This window comes from Aptenodytes patagonicus, chromosome 20 (assembly GCF_965638725.1).
Source record: "Aptenodytes patagonicus chromosome 20, bAptPat1.pri.cur, whole genome shotgun sequence".
Taxonomy (NCBI): domain Eukaryota; kingdom Metazoa; phylum Chordata; class Aves; order Sphenisciformes; family Spheniscidae; genus Aptenodytes; species Aptenodytes patagonicus.
In genome coordinates, this window is record NC_134968.1 from 6,046,923 (window position 1) to 6,070,542 (window position 23,620).

General features: G+C 50.8%; 1 protein-coding gene across 3 annotated transcripts; it reads right to left on the minus strand.

Moving 5' to 3' along the window:
• Positions 1-333: 333 nt before the first annotated feature.
• Positions 334-10,304, minus strand: LOC143169419 (gametocyte-specific factor 1-like). 3 transcript variants are annotated; one of them, XM_076356769.1, is made up of 6 exons: positions 10,240-10,304; positions 5,363-5,489; positions 4,277-4,363; positions 3,765-3,825; positions 2,678-2,760; positions 334-493 (listed from the first exon to the last, which is right to left on the minus strand). In XM_076356769.1, coding segments are annotated over exons 1-6 (369 nt in total). In that variant the 5' UTR covers positions 10,249-10,304; the 3' UTR covers positions 334-491. The 3 variants fall into 3 exon arrangements, with proteins under 3 accessions (XP_076212884.1, XP_076212882.1, XP_076212883.1); XM_076356767.1 differs by having other exon boundaries at positions 2,678-2,766; XM_076356768.1 differs by lacking the exon at positions 334-493 and adding an exon at positions 1,711-1,757 and having other exon boundaries at positions 2,678-2,766.
• Positions 10,305-23,620: the final 13,316 nt, after the last annotated feature.

Below are 23,620 nucleotides of genomic sequence, written 5' to 3' on the forward strand. Positions count from 1 at the left end.
TTTACATTGGTAGTAATACAAATGGTGAAAATTCAGTATTTTGAGGAACATTCTTTTCAAAATGTGAAAGGCATTAATTTCTTTCTAGACAAATACCATGTCTGGTTTCTTAATTCTGTGTGTTTCTATATTTAGATCCCATATTGTACTTCGCATCCATTTTTAGAAATATACTGCTTGATCCAAACATTTACACAGTCCCAAACATGTATTTTTAGTGATTTAAACCATTCCTGCCTCCCCCCCCCCCCAACAAAGAAGAGTTACATTAGAGCTCTCAAACGTGTTTTAAGTGTTAGAAAACTATAAAACCCTAATGGAAACTAGACAAGCACTTAAGTGTACTCTTTAAACTTCACCTGTTTGGTATTATGCATATGATAAGGAATTCACAGAGGATTCCCCATTATTGTATGACTTGAAGCACCACGCACCCACGTGACAAAGTTAAGGCTTACGGCTTGAAGCTGCAAAGGCGTGATCAGGATGCTTTCTAGGAAGAAGACAGAATTTTCTGTAAATGACGATGTCGTTTAAAGCCAAAACTGTCCACTTTACATACCCTATGTGGACAAACTCAGATGCTGACAAGATAAAAAGCAAAAAGTGCATGCACTAAAAAAATACTTCTAGGTTTGGCTGATCCAGGTGATTTTAATTAAACATTATGCAGTAGGAAGTCTCAGCCTCTTCACAGGCTGGTGAAACTCTCAGAACTTACTTTATGCTCTCCAAGCTGTAACAGGCCCTCAAATATGACTTCACTGGCTACAGATATAACATCATGACCACAGCTTAGTGCAGAGAAAGTTTTCTGCACCTCCCCAGCAAACAACCAAACATTCTCACAAGTGTCCAGTAAAAGTTCCACAGAAATCACTCGACACCATATAACCCCGAGAACAGTAATATGTAGTGTTGCTTTGCAGATGCAAGACACATGCTTGTGGTGCAGGGTAGAAATTCCTGGAAATTACTCTGTTGTGTGGTTCCTGACTTCCACTGAAACGAGACTGTAATAGTTCCTGCTACACCAAGGCCTGAATTAAAAATAACCTGCCATTTTTACAGGGCATTTCCTCCCCCCCCCCCCCCCCCAGCATAATTGCATGCCTTTGTTTACAGTTCGCACAAAACACGCACAAAACACCATAAGTACACAACTCTGAATGGGCCTCTTTTGCAAATGCACACACTTGTTCTAAAGCATCAAGCTAAGGGACAGGATTTTAGTGGTATGTGCAACCCCCCATGCTGTTCTGTTTCCCACTATCACTTCTCTGATTAGGAACATAATCAGACCCTACCTCCTCTGCTTAGAATCACCCCCCTTCCCCACCCCCGCCCCTTAAAAGCCATCACCACTTCAGAAGAGTTCTCCGGCTGTTTCCAAATCACCGGAGCAAATAGAAAAACTTCACAGATCATCAGTGCTGCCATTTGACAAGTGAACCAACAGAGACTTGCCAATTCCTGCGTTTTTCCTGTTAACTACTCACTGCTGTCTGAGGAGGGAAGGTTTCTCAGTTGGTGCTGTGTAAATTTATCAGTCCATTTACTCAATAACGGTAACAAAGATCACCAAATGAAGATGAGGGTAACTTACGAAACAAACGCTCGGGGAAAAAGATTTGGCAACAAAGGACAGTTTTACAAACTCAAACATTGCAAAAACATGTCATGCAACAACAGCCAAGTCTATGGAGTCCTGCCATCAGGTCCAGAGAATATCTGCCATCCGCAGGAGCTCTACAGTCCTATAAAGGGAGCCATTTAGTGCTGGGGGGAATGAACTTCCAGGGGGAAGAGACACTAATACTCCAAACTCTGAAAAGGGCAAGACATTTTTTGCATGAGATGGAGAAAACCACAAGAATTTCCTCCACTCCCCCAAGTGAGAGCAGCCTTTGCTGAAGCAGCACTTGTCACCTTGGCAACAGGCTTATCTACAGGTGACATTTTAATTTGGTTTGGCAGATTCAGCCTGACACTATGGCAATTGCACAGTCACTGGCTTGTGCAGAAGCCATGCCTGCAAAGCCCCGAGAGTACCGGGTTTAGTTGCTCCAAGTGGGAAACGAGACAGTCATTCCTCAAAGCACCTTCAAGCTTTTGCTTTGCTGCTAATGGCAAATAACGGTCTGTGATTTCAGCACCAGACACTTCAACAGGGGCAGCTCCCTCCCACCTCCAGATGCAATTTGATAGGTTTTTTCCCCCCAGCAGTGCTGGTTTAAGCAGCCCTAATTTTACCCCTGCTCTGACTTAGCTGCGTCTGACAGTGAGCAGAGTTGCACAAAGCAAGGAAATAATTTGGTTTAAGTCGGGGGGAGGGTGGGGGGGTGAAAGGGGTTAGCGTAGGTAGTGTGGAAGGACTTGTCTTTAGAGAGACAGAGCCAAAGTGGCTGGGGAGCGGGGCTGCTTAAATTGGACCACTGTAATAAAGGGACTGTCAAGAATATGAAATAAAGAATACAGAGGATGCTTCAAAGAAAGGATACAGAGGATGATCCAAGCATCAGATTCCCTCAGAAGCTGCTCTCAAGGAGGCAGGTGTTATATACTACCCCTCCTGTCCGTGCACTGGTGGCCATAAAGCATTGCTGCAGCCAGAGATTTCAGCAACTGCCACCATCTACAGAAGTCACAGTGCCAAAACCACATGCATAGTACTTACAGCCTTTCCATGATACGGCATATGGGAAGGACTCAGGGGCACGTACTCTCGAAGGCAAGCAATTCTTTTGTTCAAAGGTGGCACTGGAACTGAAAGACTTCAGTTACTTCTCCTGACAAATGCACTTGCTTCAATTTATGCATTTCATTATAGCATGGAGGACAGCAGGGACATAAGGGGATAGTACTTTGCTACTCGGAGGTGGCGGTGCTTAGAAGAGCTATATATGCTCTAAACACTAGAAAATTTTCCAAAAAGTGTAACAAGTGAAACCAGACAGCACTGTTGCAACCCCTTATGGAAGGAGAGGTCTATCATGGTTGATCTCATACAGAACTGCAGAGCTGTCAAGTGCAGGACTGTTGCTGCATATGGGCTTAGAAGAACCTTAAAACATACTTTGGCAACTCTGGTGGTGCCATCACATCTTGTATACAGCCTGCAATCATGATCCACTGTCGGATCATGGCCAGTCATATGAGAAACCAGTCACGGTAGCTCCATCCAGTTTGCAGCTGGCCATTAAGCTCCTCACTCCCCCAAACCCAAACTGTGATCACACTTTGCAAAGGGCAAGAGGGGAAAGATTTCTGCTAACATAGGGCCCTAATGCCAGCATGTCTGCCAAGTCTAAGGTGACAGGAGGTCAGAAGGGACTGCTAGCTAACTATTAGCTCAACAGAACCTCAGTAACTGTTTGAAAAGGCTCCAGAGGGAGGCACCTGGCCGCATCTGCAAAGTCAGCATAAGGGCTCAGCACCTTTCTCCCCTGCACATTGGCCAGACATCCAGCGGGAACTGAACATAGGCCACGGGCAGGAAGAGCACCCTGCCGCACGCATACAAGAGCAGAGAGTACCTGTGTTCCTAAGGGCTTCCTTCTCTTGTATGGGCCAGTCATATGAGAAAGCAAGTAACACTGAACCAGCACCCTAAGAACGTTCACTGTTAATCAGTTTCCCCCCTCCCAGGGTTTGTACAGCAGCAAAGTCAGCCCATGTCCAGCCATTGAGGCTGGGCTGGGAGTCAGCTGCAATATTCCTCTGTACAAAACATTGTTGTAAGGAATCAAACTTGCATTTGCTACCTGTTTATGCCAGAGTTGGTCATGCCCCAAACAAAAGGAGAATGTGACTGCTCCAGCGACTCTGCAAAAAGAAACAGATGTTGTGGCTCAGAACTAAGAAACTCCAGCAACCACGATCAGATCAGAATATCTCTGTCCAGACAATTTCTACATGTTCAAGAGGAAGTAAAAGTTGATCTAATGATGAATGTGTCTGCTTCACTGTCATTTAACCAAGGAACATAAAAGTTACCATGTTTCCATTGTCATCATTGCACATAAGGTACAAGAGCTTATATGGGAAGGAGCAGATGCTTGGAAATGCCAGTTATGGCAGGCATGTTGAATAGTTCTCTATACCAAGAAAAGCCTGCTGGGTTGAGAGATGCATGTTTTTAGGAACGAGCATAAGCAAGGCGTCCTACAACTGAGACCTAAGTGAACAGCATCTCTGGACTCGCCCTGTCCCAAGTGGAGTTGAAGGACAGGACCAGGGAGAAGGCAGCAGTGTGGCAGACAGGGAAGTTCCTCACCTGTTTCCCAGTCTTCATCACATGGAGGTGCCTGCCACGTACTCACAGCATTCATCTGCTCTCTCTGGAAGCCAGAGGACTGATTCACTTCAGGAAGAGAGAAAACTCAGTGACTAGCAGTCAATCCTGCTTCAGAGGCATTAAGTGCTTTGGATCAAGCTGTAAAACATCTTTTGGCTTTAGAGGAAACCCTGCACAATGCAGACAGGTTAGGTACACCCAGGAGCCAGGTATTGATCTGAAATCAATCAACTTCAAATTTGCTTTTTTCAACGAACAGGAAAAGACTCTGCCCCTGGAACTTTGCAGCAGGAACGCTTGAGTGAAAGGAAACCTGCTTTCATGAATGCAGGCATCACTGCTAGCCTAAGTGCAACTCTACAGAAGATAGAAAACTATCTATCTGCTCTGTAGTGTGGCAATAGTTAAAGAGCCACTGCAGGGGATGTAAAAGACACTGCATAGCACAGGATGCCTTCCCAAATATTTTGGGGTTTTTTGGACAGCCCCCCTCCCACCTTGTCTCACTGGGCTGGAGGCTGAAATCTTAATTGTATGGCAGATGAAGCAAGTGCAGCAGCAGAGGAGCCTGGAAGAGGAGCTGCCCCATTTCTTGGTGGGAGTGAACTATTCAGGTTGCCCTGGAGGAGAACAGCTGCAGAGGTTTCCATAGCTTAGACACCTGTTTGGTGAAATCAACTTTTCACATGGCATCAGTGGTCAAGCCTCAACAAAGGGAGATCAGCTCTACAAAAAGAAGGGCCTGTCCTTCTGGTCATTAAAGCATCCCAGCTCCTGTTGGGGGTACTTCAACGTGCACAGTCTAGGGTACAACCTTTTTATGCAACAAGCCTGGTAACAAAATATGTGAAAGGCCTACTGGGAGCATCTGCAATATTCTCATGAACCTACCCAATAAATCAAAAGCAAGTAAGACTCAAGTTTCCCCAAAGCTGCTGTGTCACACAAAGCTATAGACAATAATTTGACTCCCACTTTTCGGTTATCCTATGAGCTATCCTTACAAACAGGAGACCTCAGTCCCCAGGATGAACAAACATCTCGGAGCACGGGTGGTTCTCTTACCTATATCTTGCTCAATGAACCCTTTGTCATTGCACTTCGTTATGTGATCGCTGAGGTCAGCCTGAGGAACTAGATGGCGAGCATTGAAGGGGCACGTGGCCAATTCCTTTGCAACTTCAGGGTAGCTCTAGACAAGGGAAAACCAAATTATGTGCAATCTCTCTCAAGTTCACTTACCTCTTGCTGATCCATAGAAAAAAAACCCAAGGATATTTGTGATGTTGCTTTAAAAAAAAAAGACTAAACAAGGAATGGCAATATATTGTTCAGACACTTACTAAAAATGCAAGGGGAAACCAACATGACTGTTCTTTAAAACACAATTCACTGAGAAACTGAGCCACCATTGAGTTGACTGAAATGAAACATACCCTCAGCTAAACTCCCTACAATTTACTGCAACACTGGCAATACGGCTGCATCATTTAAAGCACAGATGAAACTATTCTAAAAACAACGGGGGAGAGATGTTAGGGAAATCTAAACCATTCAGGTATTTTTTTTTTTTAAATAAGCAGGCACAAAGGCAGAGGAATTCCTTAAACCTTTCAAAACAGCTAGGGAGTTGGCAGTGTTCTACCTGCAGACTTTGGTGCTACAGGATTACCATTCAAGTAAAACTTTATCACAGACACAGGTTCTACTGGCAGTGCTCAGCCATCACTGCGGTAAATTAGTCCACCCCCTGCACATGATACAGCCCTTACTGGGAAAAGCACAACTTTGCCACTGAACCAGTGCCTGCCTGGTTCTGGCTGATGCAGCTCTGCTGGTCAGGGATCAGACTTGCACCTGAGGCAGATGCAGAGACAGAAGTGCCTCGTACAGACGCTGCTTGAGGCAGCGTCTCCTCCACTACCACTGATATGTGACTGCAGCACAGGCTGCAGGCACATCCAAGGCAGTTGTCATTACCTGGTCTATACAGCTAGGGTTGCTGTGTCCTCATGTGTCCATCATTTGCTTCAACTAGCTTGAGCAAGCTATTCTGGCTGCATAGCATTGAGAAGCTTCTGCTAACGCAGTTCAAGCTGAGAGGATTCAACTTGCCCTGCTTGCGGTGTCCCCATTTGTGTGGCAGGGCTGCATTCTGCACAAAGCAATGGGAAGCTGAGGCAGGTGGAAGCGTTTAATTGGATTTTATGCATAGGGTATGCAAAGGAAATTCAACAAACTACCAAGCAAGAAGGACAATCTCCACCCAGACACTTGCCACTGCAAATAATCACAGAGTGGCATCTTCAGATGGATCAGATGATAATCCCCAAGCCCTTCTTCTGCTAATTACTTACAGACACAGCTACATCTGATTATTGATCACTATCTCACCTCATCCTCCTAATGAGGTAAGCTTGCCAAAACTGTCTGGTCATCAGTTATGCAACAGAAGGACAAAACCAACATGGTTAAAAGTTTACTTGCCAACATTATTCACCTAGCTCACGTGCACATTCTTGCCAAAATTTGCAGGGGGGTCAACAAGGAAAATTTCAGCCCTCTTGAATGTTGGAAAGATGAAGGTACTTGCCACTTAGCTCTGTCCACCGCTTTCACTAGTTGCTTAATATTTTTTAAGGCTCTAGTTCTACCAAAATGAATTGTTTATAAGTACTGATACCAAGACACACACCCTACAACTGCATCTTAACTGGAAGGCACAGCACTGTTATACTATTTCAAAAACACATTGGCAAACTTACTGGTAAACTTAAAGAGGAACAACTGGGTTTTAAAAGGTCTCGGCAAAAACCCAAAGCTCAGTGAGATGCTAGCACTTGACAGGTTTAAAGAAAACAAACCATGAGGACAACAGAAGAGAGAGGAAGGAATGCTTCCTATAAAGGATTTGTATTCAAATTCTGGATAACAGAGCGGGGGAAAAAAGCCTCTCCCATATGTGCTGAGCCCAGGATGTGGAATTTTTGCCAGATGCACATTAAATAGTTATTAGCAAAACAAACAAAAACAAAAAAACCCACTCTGCTATGCAGCTGCATTTCCAGCACTTAAAGAATGAATTGCAACATCACACCACTTCTACCCTGACCAGCCAGAAGGGGTGCACGTAACTTAACTGAATTCTCTCTTCAACTTAAAGTGGAAAAATGTATCTGACCTCCATGTGAGCTGCTGAAAGAGACCAGAATTTCCTCCCTGACATAACCATGAATAATCTCTATCTCCTTTCAACTGAACCACACTGGTCTTACATGAATTAACATTTTGTCCTGGTTTCTGCTGGGATAGAGTTAATTTTCTTCCTAGTAGCTGGTACGGTGCTGTGTTTTGGATTTAGGATGAGAATAATATTGATAACACACTGATGTTTTAAGCAGTGCTTACACTAGTCAAGGACTTTTCAGCTTCTCATTCCCTGCCAGTGAGAAGCTGGGAGGGGGCACAGCCAGGACAGCTGACCCAAACTGGCCAAAGGGATATTCCATACCATGTGATGTCATGCTCAGTATATAAACTGGGGGGAGTTAGCTGGGGGAGGGGTGACCACTGCTCAGGACTAGCTGGGCATCAGTCAGCGGATGGTGAGCAATTGCATTGTGCATCACTTATTTTGTATATTCTTTTGTCATTGTTATTATTATTATTTTCCCTTCCTTTTCTGTCCTATTAAACTGTCTTTATCTCAACCCACGAACTTTACTTTTTTTTTCCCCGATTCTCTCCCCCATCCCACTGCAGGGGGCGGGGAGGAGTGAGCAAACGGCTGTGTGGTGTTTAGCTGCCTGCTGGGTTAAACCACAACACATGTGTTTGAAGCTATTACTAAACAAAAAATGAAGTTATATGAAATAGGGGCTAAACAAGGCTATTTGTCAGGAACTTACTCCAGCCAGCCAGAAAATGCAGCAAGAATGAGAACAGGCATGTCATATTTACATGCACAGAATTACTCCCATTCGGTGCCTTGTTTGGCAGGCAGTCCAGCTTACCTTCCTACACTTTACAAGGTGATAGGGAAACCGACAGGCTCTGATTCGATGATGTTTATTATATGGACATTGTATTAACCTCTCTGGATCCAAAACATCTAGTAGAATGGAAGAACAGAGGGAAAAAAAAAAAACCTAGTTAGAAAGACAAGATCTAGCATCACTAAGTGAAGTGGAAAAAAACATACCACCACATCAGGGCTGTGACCTTACGGAGTTAAACCAGTTATTCTTAGTTTGAAACCATTCATTAAGGCAGGCACCTGTTCTGCATAACCAAACAAATTCATTTTGAAGTTTGCAGTGACTGGGATGTTAGTCAAAACAGAGAATAGTCAGCACTGAGCATAATAACTCTTTAAGTTACCATATTAGGTAGGTAACCACACTTACTCACAGTGAATGAGGACAGCAGTACTTCTCCAGCTATCTTAGAGGAGAATCAGTGGGATGATGACACACCCACCAGCGCCTTCAGGAACACTGTCAGTCTGAACCAAATCTTTTTTGATCAACAACTAGTTTTGCTGGAAGAAGAATACCAGACAATTTAGCTTCATTTCTGAGGAAGCAGTGTGCCTAACATGGTGCACAGGACTTCTAAGTAAAATTTTTCATAAGTCATGCAATTATTTAGGAGCTGAGGAGTTATTAAACTGGCTAAACCACCTAAGAATCTAGGCACTGAACAGTAAAGCAGCATGAGTGTATGCATACATGATATAATTTTTTAATCTATCTATAGATAAAATATATTAAAATATAAATATATCTATTAAAACCCCCCACATTTCCATATTCTCAGTGAGTAAGAGAGGCAGCCAGAAAGAGGCATAGGTCCCCTCTGCTGCCTGTGGGTCTGTTTGTAGGGTACACACAAGAGAGCCAAACCAGGCTTCTTTCATCTTTCTGCTCTGCCACTCTTTTTGCACAGGCATTTAGCATGTTTAGGATTTGATTACACAGCAGCTTAAACAGATCTAAGTATGGGCTGCTGCTGTTTAGCCTCTCCCCTGCCATCACATCCCCTTCTCTTATACATGCATTGGTGCTCAGTTGTCTCAACAGCCAGATCAGGGAGCTCTATCAGCCCATGGGCTGCCAGCTAGCTAAGACGTTGTTCCACAAGTCACACCGAGCAGACTTCATGCTGTGAGCCACTAGGAAGGCAGGACAGACCTAATCCTTCTTTCCATCTCAGCTGTGCAGTGCTGCTGCTGTCAGCTCTGCCCCCTGTGAGCACCTCTCACCTCCATTGGACAGTTTAGGTCATTAGAACAGTTGAAAACTAAAGACTTCATCATTAAGAAGGATTGACAAGCTTTGTACTGGTTCAGCTGCCCCTGGAAGAGCAACCAGAAGTGGTTTCTCTGTGAACTGCCTCAATGCAAGATCAGACCAAGCACAATACCAGTAAAAGGAAGGAGACAGAGGTGAGTACCAGAGGAAGAGGAAAGCCCTTACCACAGTACACAAACCAGCAAACGCTGGAGCTAGCTTGATCAGGTAAACAGATGTAGTTAACACAAGGCTGCAATGAGCAAAGCCTCCAGGGCACCACAGCAATGCCACGTGAAAATGAGATCCCCGTCCTTTAGCCATACTGCATGCAAACACAAATCCACAACAATCCTAGCAATGTATGTCTGGAGTCAGCTGAGACAATAGCTACAGGCCGGAGCAACGCTTTAACCAAATTAAGCCACTTTATTCAGATGCTTCCTAAAGGCCAGACCCCATCCACACCAGAAGCACGCATGGTGTGGTACCCACCTGTAACATTGGCCTAGTTAAAATAATCAACAACCCACTGGAGCCCCCTTGGCTCAGGCACAGAGACAGACCCAGACCTGCTGGGGCCGGGGTCCGCCTACAGCAGAAGGCGGCCGCCTTCCCCTTCCCCCCGCGAGACTCTACCCCGAGCCTCACCGAAGTCATCCTCCAACTCCATGGCGGAGAAGGGCTCCGCGGCGCGCTGGGCCTGCGGGGCCGGGAGAGCTGCCGGGGCCGGGCCAGGCCGGGGCTGAGGCGAACGCCGCTCCCTGGGTAGTGGTGGCCGCGTGCCGCTCGGCGCCTCTGCGCCTGCGCGGCTGTTTCCTACCAACCGTCCCCTCCCCCGCGCGAGGCCCCTCCTGCCGTGGCGCGGTTGCCGGGGCAACGCCGCGGCCTGGGTCTCCGTCGGGCGCCATCTTCCGCAGCCCTGGCCGTGCGGGGCAGGCCGGTTCCTCCAGCCCGAGCCACGCTTCGAGTAACGCCGGCCTGGCGCCAGGGCCCTCCTCACCACCGGCGCCCGAGATGGGGACTGAAAACTTGAAACCCCTTCCCAAGGTAGGGAGAGTGTGTCCCTGCCCTGGAAGTCTTGCAGGAGGCTGCCGCTGAGAAGGGGCTGGAAGGCGGCTGCGAGCATGGTGGAGCCATGCACCATGCAGCCCTGGTGGGTTGTTTCCAGCTGTTTGGAGCAAGGCGACTTGGGTGCCTCGCTTGATTTCAGCCCCCACAGGTCTCCTACCTCAAAGGCTCTGAGAAAAGAGCCAGCTTCAAATGAAGGCCATGTTTTTACACCCTGCTCTTGGGCACATGCGATGTGGGAGGAAAGAAACCTGAGGTTTTACTGTCAAATGAAATCAGAGCCCTGCTGCTTCCTCTCCTCACATTGGTGGGTTCAAAAACGCTCACTTTTGCCTCATGATTGCCTCATTTTGCAACCAAAATACAAATGTTCAGTGGATGTAGAAATGAATGGAGAGATACTTTTTCAAAGCAGAAGGCTCGCAATGCAGGGGCCTGGATTCTGCAAACCACCACCCAGGTCCCTTCAGCTGCACCCCTTCAGGATGGGGGTGCAGCCCAGTGGTTAGAGCAGAGCACCCGCCTCAGTGTTGGCTCATGTGGACTGGGCTCACAGAGCAAGGAGTGGGACACACAGGCCTGCAGAGAGCACGGATGTGTGTGGAAGATGGCTGGTTACAGGGTTCATGAGCTCCCCAGGGGTGTGGACATGCTCTGCTCCATGAGGGGATCCCTGTCCTGATGTTACGTAGTGTCTTTCAGGGATGAGGGAAGGAAACCTGAATGACTGGAAGAAGAGGTGTGTTTTCCACTGCAGCATGGTCTTAGCTTCTCCCTCCAGTCCCGCCTTTTCCCAGGGCAAGAAGAGACAACGAACATCTGAAAAGAGTTTGCTGCTCTTTGGAGGTCAGTATAGATTCAAGTGTGTTGCTCCCTTGCAAAATTTCCTGGTAAAAACAGGACAAGAGCATCACAACATGGCTGCGTGGACCTCATCCATTCCCATCCACCACGCAGACTTTGATACTGCTCATGAAGCACTTCTGGAGCAATTTGGCTTCCAGGGCTGCATTGCTGCCATGACCTTTCACTGGTTCCAGTGGGGCTCTGAGCTGGAAAGCCCCTCTCAGAGGGACACATTTGCAGCTAGTTCAGGTGAATGTAGGACCCATGAACTGAAGACATATCCACGGAAAGGTCTGCTATTAGGCTGAGACTCTGGCCCCTTACGCTGCCCATTCTGACACAAGGAACACTCCCTAGAGGCATCATGAAATCTCTCCAGGAGGCCTGGACAATCAAGGGGTCTCATCACTGCCCCAAGCAAGTGGTTGGTCTCCCAGGGTCCCAGTGGAGTGCCCCCAGCTCTCTCCTCCTCCAATGCATGTGAATTTGAAAGCCTGGAGGGAGATTTTCAACTGAGACACATCCCCATCCTGACTTCTCTTGGGCACTGGAAAGTCTCCTGCCACTGTCTCCTCAGCACTGTCAAAGCCTGATAAGCATCCCCTAGAGCTGAAGGATCTGGAGTCCCTGCTGAAGATGAGTCACTGCGGTGCTGATGCGCCTAAGGCCCACTGAAGCCATTGTTTCCTTTCTGTCTGACTGTCCCCTCTGGGCTTGCATTGCTGAGATGCCTTTTCATCTTCCATTTTGTTGTTCATGAGAAAACAAACTCCTCTACCATGTTGTCTGACTGCAGCAAATCTGCTGCAGATGCCAAGTTAGGGGGCATAGCTCTGGTCAGGTACAAGTACTTCAGGACAAAGGGCAAACCAAGAGATTACAGAGCCTACAGAGAAAGTCGACTCATGCTTGTGCTGCTGGGTAAGTCACACACACCGAATACTTTTACTGCATAGTCTTCCTGGCATTCATCATACTGTGAAGATTATATCCATGACAGCAGTATTCATGATCACTGCTCTGCCATATGCTGCATGAATACACAAGCCTGGCCAGCATCGTGGCCAGCATTTTCTTACAAAACTTACTTTGCATTGGCATGTCCTCCTATACATCCCCGCTCCATCTAAAGTGACTTCCTGTTGCAGCTGAACAGGTTTTCTCAGTAGTGGGACAGGTAAGGGATGGGAGGGTGGATGGCTTCTCATTTAGAACGTAGGTAGTTTTTCTGCAAAGAAAACAACACTTCTTAATTTTCCCCCTCTAAATGAGATTTTGGGAACCATTTGCTGTAGAGCTGAAAACATTCTCTTCTCCTCCATCATTCTGCCTCTCCTTCTATCCTCCCTGGACAATATATGCTCACAGCCCACATCTCCTCAAGGCAATAGCCCTTCCTTGGAACTGACTTCGAATGAGGAGACTCACATGGATGTGAGCAAAAGGAACTGACCTTCAATCCCCTGATTTCCTCGAGGGGAAAAAGATATGCTAGAGGGTTTCCCACTGTTTTAGTTAGAAGTTACTGGACAAGGTTTTCTGGCAGTAGGTCCTGCCCTGCCTAATTTAATTCCAGGAGGTAACCGAAGACTTACCAATGCTCTCTTAAAAAGGCCAATGGCATCCTGGCCTGTATCAGAAATAGCGTGGCCAGCAGGAGTAGGGAAGTGATCGTGCCCCTGTACTCGGCACTGGTGAGGCTGCACCTCAAATACTGTGTTCAGTTTTGGGCCCCTCACTACAAGAAGGACATGGAGGTGTTAGAGCGTGTCCAGAGAAGGGCAAGGAAGCTGGTGAAGGGTCTGGAGAACAAGTCTGATGAGGAGCGGCTGAGGGAACTGGGACTGTTTGGTCTGGAGAAGAGGAGGCTGAGGGGAGACCTTATCGCTCTACAACTACCTGAAAGGAGGTTGTAGCGAGGTGGGTGTTGGTCTCTTCTCCCAAGTAACTAGCAATAGGACGAGAGGAAATGGCCTCAAGTTGCGCCAGGGGAGGTTTAGATTGGACGTGAGGAAAAATTTCTTTACTGAAAGCGTGGTTAAACATTGGAACAGGCTGCCCAGGGAAGTGGTTGAGTCCCCGTCCCTGGAGGTATTTAAAAGACGTGTAGATGAGGTGCTTAGGGACATGGTGTAGTGGGCATGGTGGTGTTGGGTTGACAGTTGGACTCGATGATCTTAGAGGTCTTTTCCAACCTTAATGATTCTATGATTCTCTCTGGTAGTAGGAATAGCAGAGTTATCTTAAGGTACAAGAGATAGTGTGTTTATAGAATCATAACAGTAGATCAGGAGAACAGTGTAGGCTTCTCTTGAATGGACATATTAACAAAGGACATTTTCAAGCACAGAGAGCCTTGCCTCTTCCTGTAATTTTATCTGCAAAAAATATGTAAAATCTTAAACTGCTTCCAGGAGCCTGAGGTGGACTAAATCTGTCAAAGGATTGAAATGTCTCCCTGAATAGATGATCTTGCAGTGGCGTATTTCTCATTTGCACGAATGCAGGTCATAAAACAACTCTGACCATTATGTAAACCCAAGGGTTTACACACAGGAATTACCCTTTTTATCCCCATTTCCAGAATGTTCCCCAGTCAGGGAATGATTGACATATGTCTTGGATGCCTGTCCTGAGCTGTCTGTTGGGCTGCAGAATCTGAAGCACCCATTGGTGATGCAAGGATGGGCTATGCTCCCTTCTCAAAGTGACTGGGAGAACTTATGACAGGAAACTGTCTCTTCACAGTCACAGGTCACTCGGTGACAGAGCATGCATGACTTCTGCAAAACTCCCCCTGAGTTCTTGGCATCTTGCCTTGACTTCTTTCTTATTTCCACATTCTATCTTCACCTTTTCTTTTTTCTTGAAGAAAAGGCAAGCAGAAGGGAAAGCAGCTCCTCACTTCCTTTCTGACTGTCCTGACAAGCCTTGAAGTGCTGAATACTACGTGCTGCTCTCCAACCATGGGGATAGTGAAAAGACTCTCCTAAATTCAGGGGTACGTGTTGTTGTAAATTCAAGAGATGTCATGAACATGGCCAACCTCTTTGGCAAGGAAGCTGAGCCATGTGTGTCTGTTCCCTTCTTAGACTGATTAGCACCTGCCCCCACAGCAGACTCTGTCCACAGTGGGAAAATCTCTCCAGTGGGGGGACATGTTTATATTGACGGAGTTCTCCAGCAGAACACATTTTCCTGACTTGCATTTGAGCTTTTGCTTGCAAGGGGCTGGAAGATGAATGTGGAGAAAGTTGGCAGTCTCTGCTACCAAGCCAACTGCCGATTAAGGCTCTGGGAGGTTCCTGCATCATCATGCTCAGGAATATCCTGAAGCAGTTCAGCAGCTCCCCTTCCTCAGTTGCAACCCTCTATGCAGTCTTTCCTGCTGGTGACAGCGCTGCTCTGGAGAGCTTCCGGTTTCCCCTTAAAGAATGATTGGCCACAACACCCTGCCTCTCTCCTTGCCCTCAGTGTCTCTCCAGAAACTTTCCACAGGAAACCCGCAGCATAGATGGAAGAAGGAGGATGACGTGCACTGTGAGCCTATTCACCTCATTCTCACTCCTGCTGTTCTCTGGGACCATTTTCTACCTGAGACTTTCCCCCCCAGCACAGCAGCGTGCAGAGCAAGAGGAATTCCCTTTCCTCCCCTCCTCAAGACCTTGTGAGGCTCCTGCTCTCCCAGGGCCTTCCACAGCCCAGACTCCTCAACTGAGCTTGGGAGTGGCCACATGCCCCTTCCATACATGTGCACCGAGGCCAAGAGGGCATTTCTGGGCAGAAGCTCAAGAAAGCTGGGCCTGATGACCAGGGGCTTAGGAGGAGTCATGGATGCCTTCCACACCTGCAAGTGACAGTGCCTGAAGGGGGCACACTGCACTATGTCCCACCCACCCCCTCTTTAGAAATGGTAAAGGCTCTCCATGTGCCCCATGCACCCCTAACTGCCCCAGAGAAACACCCTTCCTCCTGACTGTGTGTGTCTGGAGTGTCCAAAGAAAGGACCATGCAGTGACAGCAATCATTGTGTTAAAAAACACTGCACAACCATCCCCAAAAACTTCCTTCCAAAAACCACCCCTGAGCAACATCTCTCTCCCTGGGCATCTTAGGAGAGCGTCTGCAGGGGAGAGGATGACACAGAGGCATGGGCTGGGATGCAGCAGAACTTTAATGAGTCAAAAGAGGGAAACGAGGCCGCTCTGAGTTGGAGTCCCTAGTGCGGGGAGCACCAGGGGCAGAAAGGAGTCCGCGCCCCACGGCTGTGGCGGAGGTCCCGCCAGGTGTCCATCTGCCTGCCCCACAGAGGGAGCAGGGCCAGCAGGTCCTCCCTAGGCTGGCTTTGTGGGGCTCACAGCCCAGGGCAGCACAAGAGAACCAGGACGCAAGAGGGAAAGGAGAGAGTGGAAGAGGGGAAAGGCAGGCATGGGCCGTGCTTTCTGAGGACCAAGGCTGGCCCCGTCCTTTTGCAAGGGGTGCTGGGGTTGCTCGGCCCCTCTGAAAGCAGCAAGCCGATGGTCCGTCCCCAGTCCGGTACCGTCTTGTGGGTCCCTGGGGGCCTTCCCCAGGGCCATCGCCAGCAGCTTTAGCAGGGGAGGCACCTCCTGCCGCAGTAGCCGCTGCCGAGGCCGGAGAGGCCAAAACCTCCGGAGGAGATGGGCACTCCCTGAGAGCTGAGGATGCTGCCAACGGCAGCGGAGGAGGAGGATCCCACGGCGGTGTTCTGCGGGAAGGAGCTGAGGATGGGGCCGGGCAGGGTCACCACCACGGGGGAGGGCTGGATGACGACGGTGGAGTCCTGGCACTGCATGACACAGGGCTCATTGCAGCTGTTGGCCAGCGGGGTCGGGCCGCAGGGCTGGCATGGCAGGCACGGGTTGTAGCAGGCCATGTCTTGTGGCTGGAGGTGCAGCTGGGAGAGAGGGCAGGGGGAAGCAGAGCATGAGGGGTGGGTGAGGAGCAGCCTGTCACCCCACTCCGAAGGAGCCAAGGCACATGCTGGGCGGTGTGCTGGAGTTTCTGTAGGGACACCCATGGGCTTCTCTTTCCCCGCATCCCAAAAGAGCCCTGCCAGGAGCGACTAAGCCCAGGGAGGTCCCCGCCTAGCCTATAGCTCAGGAGACACCTCAGCCAAGCCGGAACCACTCTCCATGCCCCACCTTCGGCCCCCTTCCCTCTCCCATAGCAAGCAGCTCCAAGACCCACCATAGGACAAAGAGGCAGGGAGGTGCTGAGAAGTCCCAGAGGAGGACGAGAAGGAGAAGGAGGAGAAAGGGCTCCAAACTCACCTTGTTCCCCAGGAGATGGAGGAGAGAGGAGCGGATGAGAGAGTGAGGAGAAGGGCTCGCTTTTATACTGCTCCTGCACCGCCCCAGGCCCACAGTCACTGCACGTGGGCAGAAATTTTCCAACGGACTCACCCCCAAAGCAAAATAGCCTACCTAATGGCACTGGTTGTGTTTTGGTTTCCGTCAATGCTGCCATTTCATTTCCTCATTTCTGACATGCCCATGAGGCCACGGAGGCTCCTTTCAAGTACCAGGATGAGAGGCCCAAGCATTTCCTGGGCAGGAACACATCACTACAGGCAGAAGATGTGCCCCAAGTGCCGCAGGGGTCTGTGCAGACGGGGGACATTGGTCTGGGGAAATCTGGTGAGGTTGTTTACAACCCTCTTTGCAGGTGCGCATATCTCCTGCCAATGCAGTCCTCTTCTGGGTGCCCAAAGGACATGGTGCCTGAGGACATGCCGCATCCTTCTCCCACCCTGACCGCCTCCCTGCTCGCTCCAGCAGTCACGGATCATTGCCTCTATAGGCAGGTGGGCTGCGCTACTGTCTTCAAATGCCTTTGCCCAAGGAAAGCTTCTCCTTCTGGAGAGACGTTTGCCGGTTTGTTTGGAAAAGTCGTCCCCTCTCATGGCAGTCTCTGGGGGTCCCCAACCAGTGCCGTCAGCAGGCTTGCAGAAGGAGAACATTGCCCTCCCGAACCCCGTGATTCCTCAACAAGCCCTGTGGAGTCGTGTCCCTCCTCCCTACCAGAGGGGTCTGTTGGGGCTTGGGACAGCGCCTTGTTCCTCCCACTCTCCTCACACCACCATGCACTTTGGCCGCACACTTTGGACGCTGACCAGCAAGAGACACAAAGGCCTGGCCACTTTTCCAAAACACGCTGACCATCCTGCAAGCCCCCCGAGGTGTGGGAGTGCTGGCAAGAACGTCATGCTGACAGCAATGGCCGTTGGGTCTCCCTGGAGCTGTGTACTTGGGTACAGCCCAGTCCTTGAAGACGGTTTTCCCGGGGCGCGGATGGAACTGCCCTGGCCGGAGGGGAATTCAGCCCTGTGTGGGACACGGGCCTGCAGACAGCACCCACTCCTGGCTTGGCCTCGTGCCAAAAGGCTGACACACGGCCAATCCAAAATTAGAGTGTGACTCGCCATGGGTAGGGAGAGTCTATCCCAGAAAGCTTGCCTACTGAAGGCATTCCCTTGCTCTCCTGGGACGCGTCCCAGCTGCCTCCGTGTCTGCAAGGCAGGGAAGCGCATCACCTCCTTGATGTAGTCTGAGAGCTGGTTTTGTATCTGACCACGTCCCCTCCCTGAGCATCCCCAGGCACGTGGCGCTGCAGGGTCCTGCCAGCCCTCGCTCGCTGGGGAGCTGCGGGAAGCCTCCTTGCTTTCCCAGTGGTGCTGGGTTGTGCTCCAAGCTGAGGAGGCCTTTGGGGCGTGGTAAAGAAGGCATGCTGAAGCACGGATGCCAGGAGAAGACATATCGCCTGGGACCCAGGGATGAGTCCCAACCAGTGGGGAGATGTTTTCTGCAACCCTTTCTTTCCACCCATTCAGCATTCAGGAGAGCTCCTCACCGCAGCCCGGTCTCTTTGGCCGGGAAGATGAGGCCTGTGCGTCTGTTCCCTTCCACCCTCCATGCCTCTCCCCAAGGCTGACCCTTCCCCCGCAGGCAGTAGATCTGCCAGATGAGGTTCAAGGGCTCTAAGATCGTAGCATAGTTCAGTCCCCCGTCCGTACTGATGCAAGAGGTTCCTCCCTTCCAGCTGCAGGACTCGCCATTTGTCATTCCTGAATGCCACGGGGCTCCTGTGGCCCAGTCCGCCAGCAGGTCGAGGTCTCCCTTGACAGCAGCCCTGCCCTGGAGCACATCAGCTGGCTTGTACGGGTTGACTTTTCTCAGGCAGTCCTTGATTTGATGCCCACCCACTGCTGGGAGGGCTCCCCCTCCTTCCTTCAACTCTTTCAGAGGGCACAGCAGCCTGGGAGACCTTGTGGGTGAAGACTGAGAGAGAGAAGGCGTTGGCTGCCCCCAGCCTGCTCTCTGTCCACTTTCAGGAAATCAGCCGCCCTAGCCAGCAGTGGGCCCACATTTTCCTCCATCAGCCTTCAGCTACTCTTGTAGGGGTGGATGTTGCTCCTGATGCTTGTTGCCTGTTGCTCTTGATGCCCCTTGAAGACTCCAGGCAGGCTGAGCTTTGGCTCTCCTAGCAGCATCCCAACATGCCTAGGAATTATTTCCAAATTCCTCCTTTGCAGCTCATCCCTCCTTCCACCTCCCGGATGCTGCCTTTTGACGTTGCTGCTCTTGCCTTGAGTAGCCCACTTAGCCAAAGCCGGACTGCTGAGACGTCTGTTTGATTTCCTGAGTGTTGGGCTGGACCCTTCTTGCTCTTCGACCGTGAGGTGCCTAAGGCGCTGCCAGCTTTCCTGAGCTCTTTTGAGCTTCACAGCTGCCTCCATGGCATCCTGCCTACCAGCTGCCCGACTAGGCTGAAGTCAGCGTGCCTGAAGCCCAGGGCTGTACTCTGCTACTTGCTTTCCTCCCTGCCATCAGGTCTTGAACACCAGTGTTTCTCAGGTGTGACAACCAAGGCTGCCCTTCATTCCAGTGCTCCCAGCCAGTTCTTCCTTCTTAGGGGCAGCTGTGCAGCACCCCTCTTTTGCCCATGACAGAATCGCAGGATCCTTGAGGTTGGCAGGGACCTCTGGAGATCGTCTAGTCCAACCGTCCCTGCTCAAAGCGCGGTCAGCCTTTGGAGGATGCTCAGGGCCAAGTCCTGTCAAGCTCTGGATACCTACAAGGATGGAGAATCCACAACCTGTCCGTGGCAACCCCAGCTGGCACTTGAGCACCCTCACACTAACAAAGTCTTTTCTTATGTTTTTGTGGAATTTCCCGTGTTTCAATATGTGCCTATTACCTCTTGGCCCTTCACTGGATGGGGCTCAGGAGAGTCTGGCTCTACGTTCTTGACTCTCTCCCATCAGCTCTTTTGCCCATCGCTAAGAACTTAGGGGGCCTTCTCTCCTCCAGGGTGAAGAACACCACCTCTCACAGCCCCTCCTGCCTCAGGGGCTCCAGTCGCTTCATGGGCTCCGTGGCCCTTTGCTGGACTCGCACCAGTACGGCCATGCCTCTGTCATACTGGAGAGCCGTGAACTGGACACTCTTTGTGGCAGCTGTGGTCTCAGCAGTGCTGAGCCAAGAAGAGGGATCAAATTTACAAGCTCGAGAAGTGGGCCCATGTGAACCTCATGAGGTTCAACAAGGCCAAGTGCAAGGTCCTGCACCTGGGTCGGGGCAACCCCCGGTATCAATACTGGCTGGGGGATGAAGGGACTGAGAGCAGCCCTGCCGAGAAGGACTTGGGGGTACTGGTGAATGAAAAGCTGGACATGAGCCGGCAATAGGTGCTCGCAGCCCAGAAAGCCAACCCCATCCTGGGCTGCATAAAAAGAAGCGTGTCCAGCAGGTCGAGGGAGGTGATTCTCCGCTTCTAGTCCACTCTCGTTAGACCCCACCTGGAGTACTGCATCCCGCTCCAGAGTCCGCAGCACAAGAAGGACATGGACCTGTTGGAGTGGGTCCAGAGAAGGGCTACAAAAGTGATCAGAGGGATGGAACTCATCTCCTATGAGGACAGGCTGAGCGAGTTGGGGTTGTTCAGCCTGGAGAAGAGAAGGCTCCGGGGAGACCTTGCTGCAGCCTTTCAGTACTTAAAGGGGGCTTATAAGGAAGTCGGAGAGGGACCTTTTATCAAGGTCTGTAGTGACAGGAAAAGGAGCAACAGTTTTAAACTCAAATAGGGTAGATGTAGATTGGACATAAGGAAGAAATTTCTTGCGATGAGGGTGATGAGACACTGCAAAAAGTTGCCCAGAGACTGATGGGATGTCCCTTCATTGGAAGTGTTCAAGGTCAGGGTTGACGGAACTTTGAGTAACATGATCTAGTGACAGATGTCCCTGCCCACGGCAGGAGGGTTGGACTAGATGATCTTTAAAGGTCTCTTCCAACCCAAACCATTCTATGATTCTATGATAGCATGGTTCTATGATAAGGCATCCCTCTGCACTGTGTTCCTCCCTTTGAGAATGCTATGGTTAGGATGGGTTCTCCTGGCCTCTCCCGGGAAGCTAGTGCCTGTGTCTTGTCAATACCACATTCCCTCCTGACTGCTTGCATCACAGTGTCGAGCTCACTGAGGAGAAAGGAAAGGTGTACACAGCAAAGTGGACGGTAGTCACTGAACAAGGTAGCGTAACTCTATCCCGACCCAAATCGGCAGAGAAACTTAGAAACCATAGGGTCACTCAATGCATGACTAAGCACACTCAATGCAACAATTGTGTTGACAATCACTGCACGACTGTCCCCAGCAACCCCCTCCCAGAACCACCCCTGAGCAACATCTCTCTCCCTGGGCATCTTAGGAGAGCGTCTGCAGGGGAGAGGATGACACAGAGGCATGGGCTGGGATGCAGCAGAACTTTAATGAGTCAAAAGAGGGAAACGAGGCCGCTCTGAGTTGGAGTCCCTAGTGCGGGGAGCACCAGGGGCAGAAAGGAGTCCGCGCCCCACGGCTGTGGCGGAGGTCCCGCCAGGTGTCCATCTGCCTGCCCCACAGAGGGAGCAGGGCCAGCAGGTCCTCCCTAGGCTGGCTTTGTGGGGCTCACAGCCCAGGGCAGCACAAGAGAACCAGGACGCAAGAGGGAAAGGAGAGAGTGGAAGAGGGGAAAGGCAGGCATGGGCCGTGCTTTCTGAGGACCAAGGCTGGCCCCGTCCTTTTGCAAGGGGTGCTGGGGTTGCTCGGCCCCTCTGAAAGCAGCAAGCCGATGGTCCGTCCCCAGTCCGGTACCGTCTTGTGGGTCCCTGGGGGCCTTCCCCAGGGCCATCGCCAGCAGCTTTAGCAGGGGAGGCACCTCCTGCCGCAGTAGCCGCTGCCGAGGCCGGAGAGGCCAAAACCTCCGGAGGAGATGGGCACTCCCTGAGAGCTGAGGATGCTGCCAACGGCAGCGGAGGAGGAGGATCCCACGGCGGTGTTCTGCGGGAAGGAGCTGAGGATGGGGCCGGGCAGGGTCACCACCACGGGGGAGGGCTGGATGACGACGGTGGAGTCCTGGCACTGCATGACACAGGGCTCATTGCAGCTGTTGGCCAGCGGGGTCGGGCCGCAGGGCTGGCATGGCAGGCACGGGTTGTAGCAGGCCATGTCTTGTGGCTGGAGGTGCAGCTGGGAGAGAGGGCAGGGGGAAGCAGAGCATGAGGGGTGGGTGAGGAGCAGCCTGTCACCCCACTCCGAAGGAGCCAAGGCACATGCTGGGCGGTGTGCTGGAGTTTCTGTAGGGACACCCATGGGCTTCTCTTTCCCCGCATCCCAAAAGAGCCCTGCCAGGAGCGACTAAGCCCAGGGAGGTCCCCGCCTAGCCTATAGCTCAGGAGACACCTCAGCCAAGCCGGAACCACTCTCCATGCCCCACCTTCGGCCCCCTTCCCTCTCCCATAGCAAGCAGCTCCAAGACCCACCATAGGACAAAGAGGCAGGGAGGTGCTGAGAAGTCCCAGAGGAGGACGAGAAGGAGAAGGAGGAGAAAGGGCTCCAAACTCACCTTGTTCCCCAGGAGATGGAGGAGAGAGGAGCGGATGAGAGAGTGAGGAGAAGGGCTCGCTTTTATACTGCTCCTGCACCGCCCCAGGCCCACAGTCACTGCACGTGGGCAGAAATTTTCCAACGGACTCACCCCCAAAGCAAAATAGCCTACCTAATGGCACTGGTTGTGTTTTGGTTTCCGTCAATGCTGCCATTTCATTTCCTCATTTCTGACATGCCCATGAGGCCACGGAGGCTCCTTTCAAGTACCAGGATGAGAGGCCCAAGCATTTCCTGGGCAGGAACACATCACTACAGGCAGAAGATGTGCCCCAAGTGCCGCAGGGGTCTGTGCAGACGGGGGACATTGGTCTGGGGAAATCTGGTGAGGTTGTTTACAACCCTCTTTGCAGGTGCGCATATCTCCTGCCAATGCAGTCCTCTTCTGGGTGCCCAAAGGACATGGTGCCTGAGGACATGCCGCATCCTTCTCCCACCCTGACCGCCTCCCTGCTCGCTCCAGCAGTCACGGATCATTGCCTCTATAGGCAGGTGGGCTGCGCTACTGTCTTCAAATGCCTTTGCCCAAGGAAAGCTTCTCCTTCTGGAGAGACGTTTGCCGGTTTGTTTGGAAAAGTCGTCCCCTCTCATGGCAGTCTCTGGGGGTCCCCAACCAGTGCCGTCAGCAGGCTTGCAGAAGGAGAACATTGCCCTCCCGAACCCCGTGATTCCTCAACAAGCCCTGTGGAGTCGTGTCCCTCCTCCCTACCAGAGGGGTCTGTTGGGGCTTGGGACAGCGCCTTGTTCCTCCCACTCTCCTCACACCACCATGCACTTTGGCCGCACACTTTGGACGCTGACCAGCAAGAGACACAAAGGCCTGGCCACTTTTCCAAAACACGCTGACCATCCTGCAAGCCCCCCGAGGTGTGGGAGTGCTGGCAAGAACGTCATGCTGACAGCAATGGCCGTTGGGTCTCCCTGGAGCTGTGTACTTGGGTACAGCCCAGTCCTTGAAGACGGTTTTCCCGGGGCGCGGATGGAACTGCCCTGGCCGGAGGGGAATTCAGCCCTGTGTGGGACACGGGCCTGCAGACAGCACCCACTCCTGGCTTGGCCTCGTGCCAAAAGGCTGACACACGGCCAATCCAAAATTAGAGTGTGACTCGCCATGGGTAGGGAGAGTCTATCCCAGAAAGCTTGCCTACTGAAGGCATTCCCTTGCTCT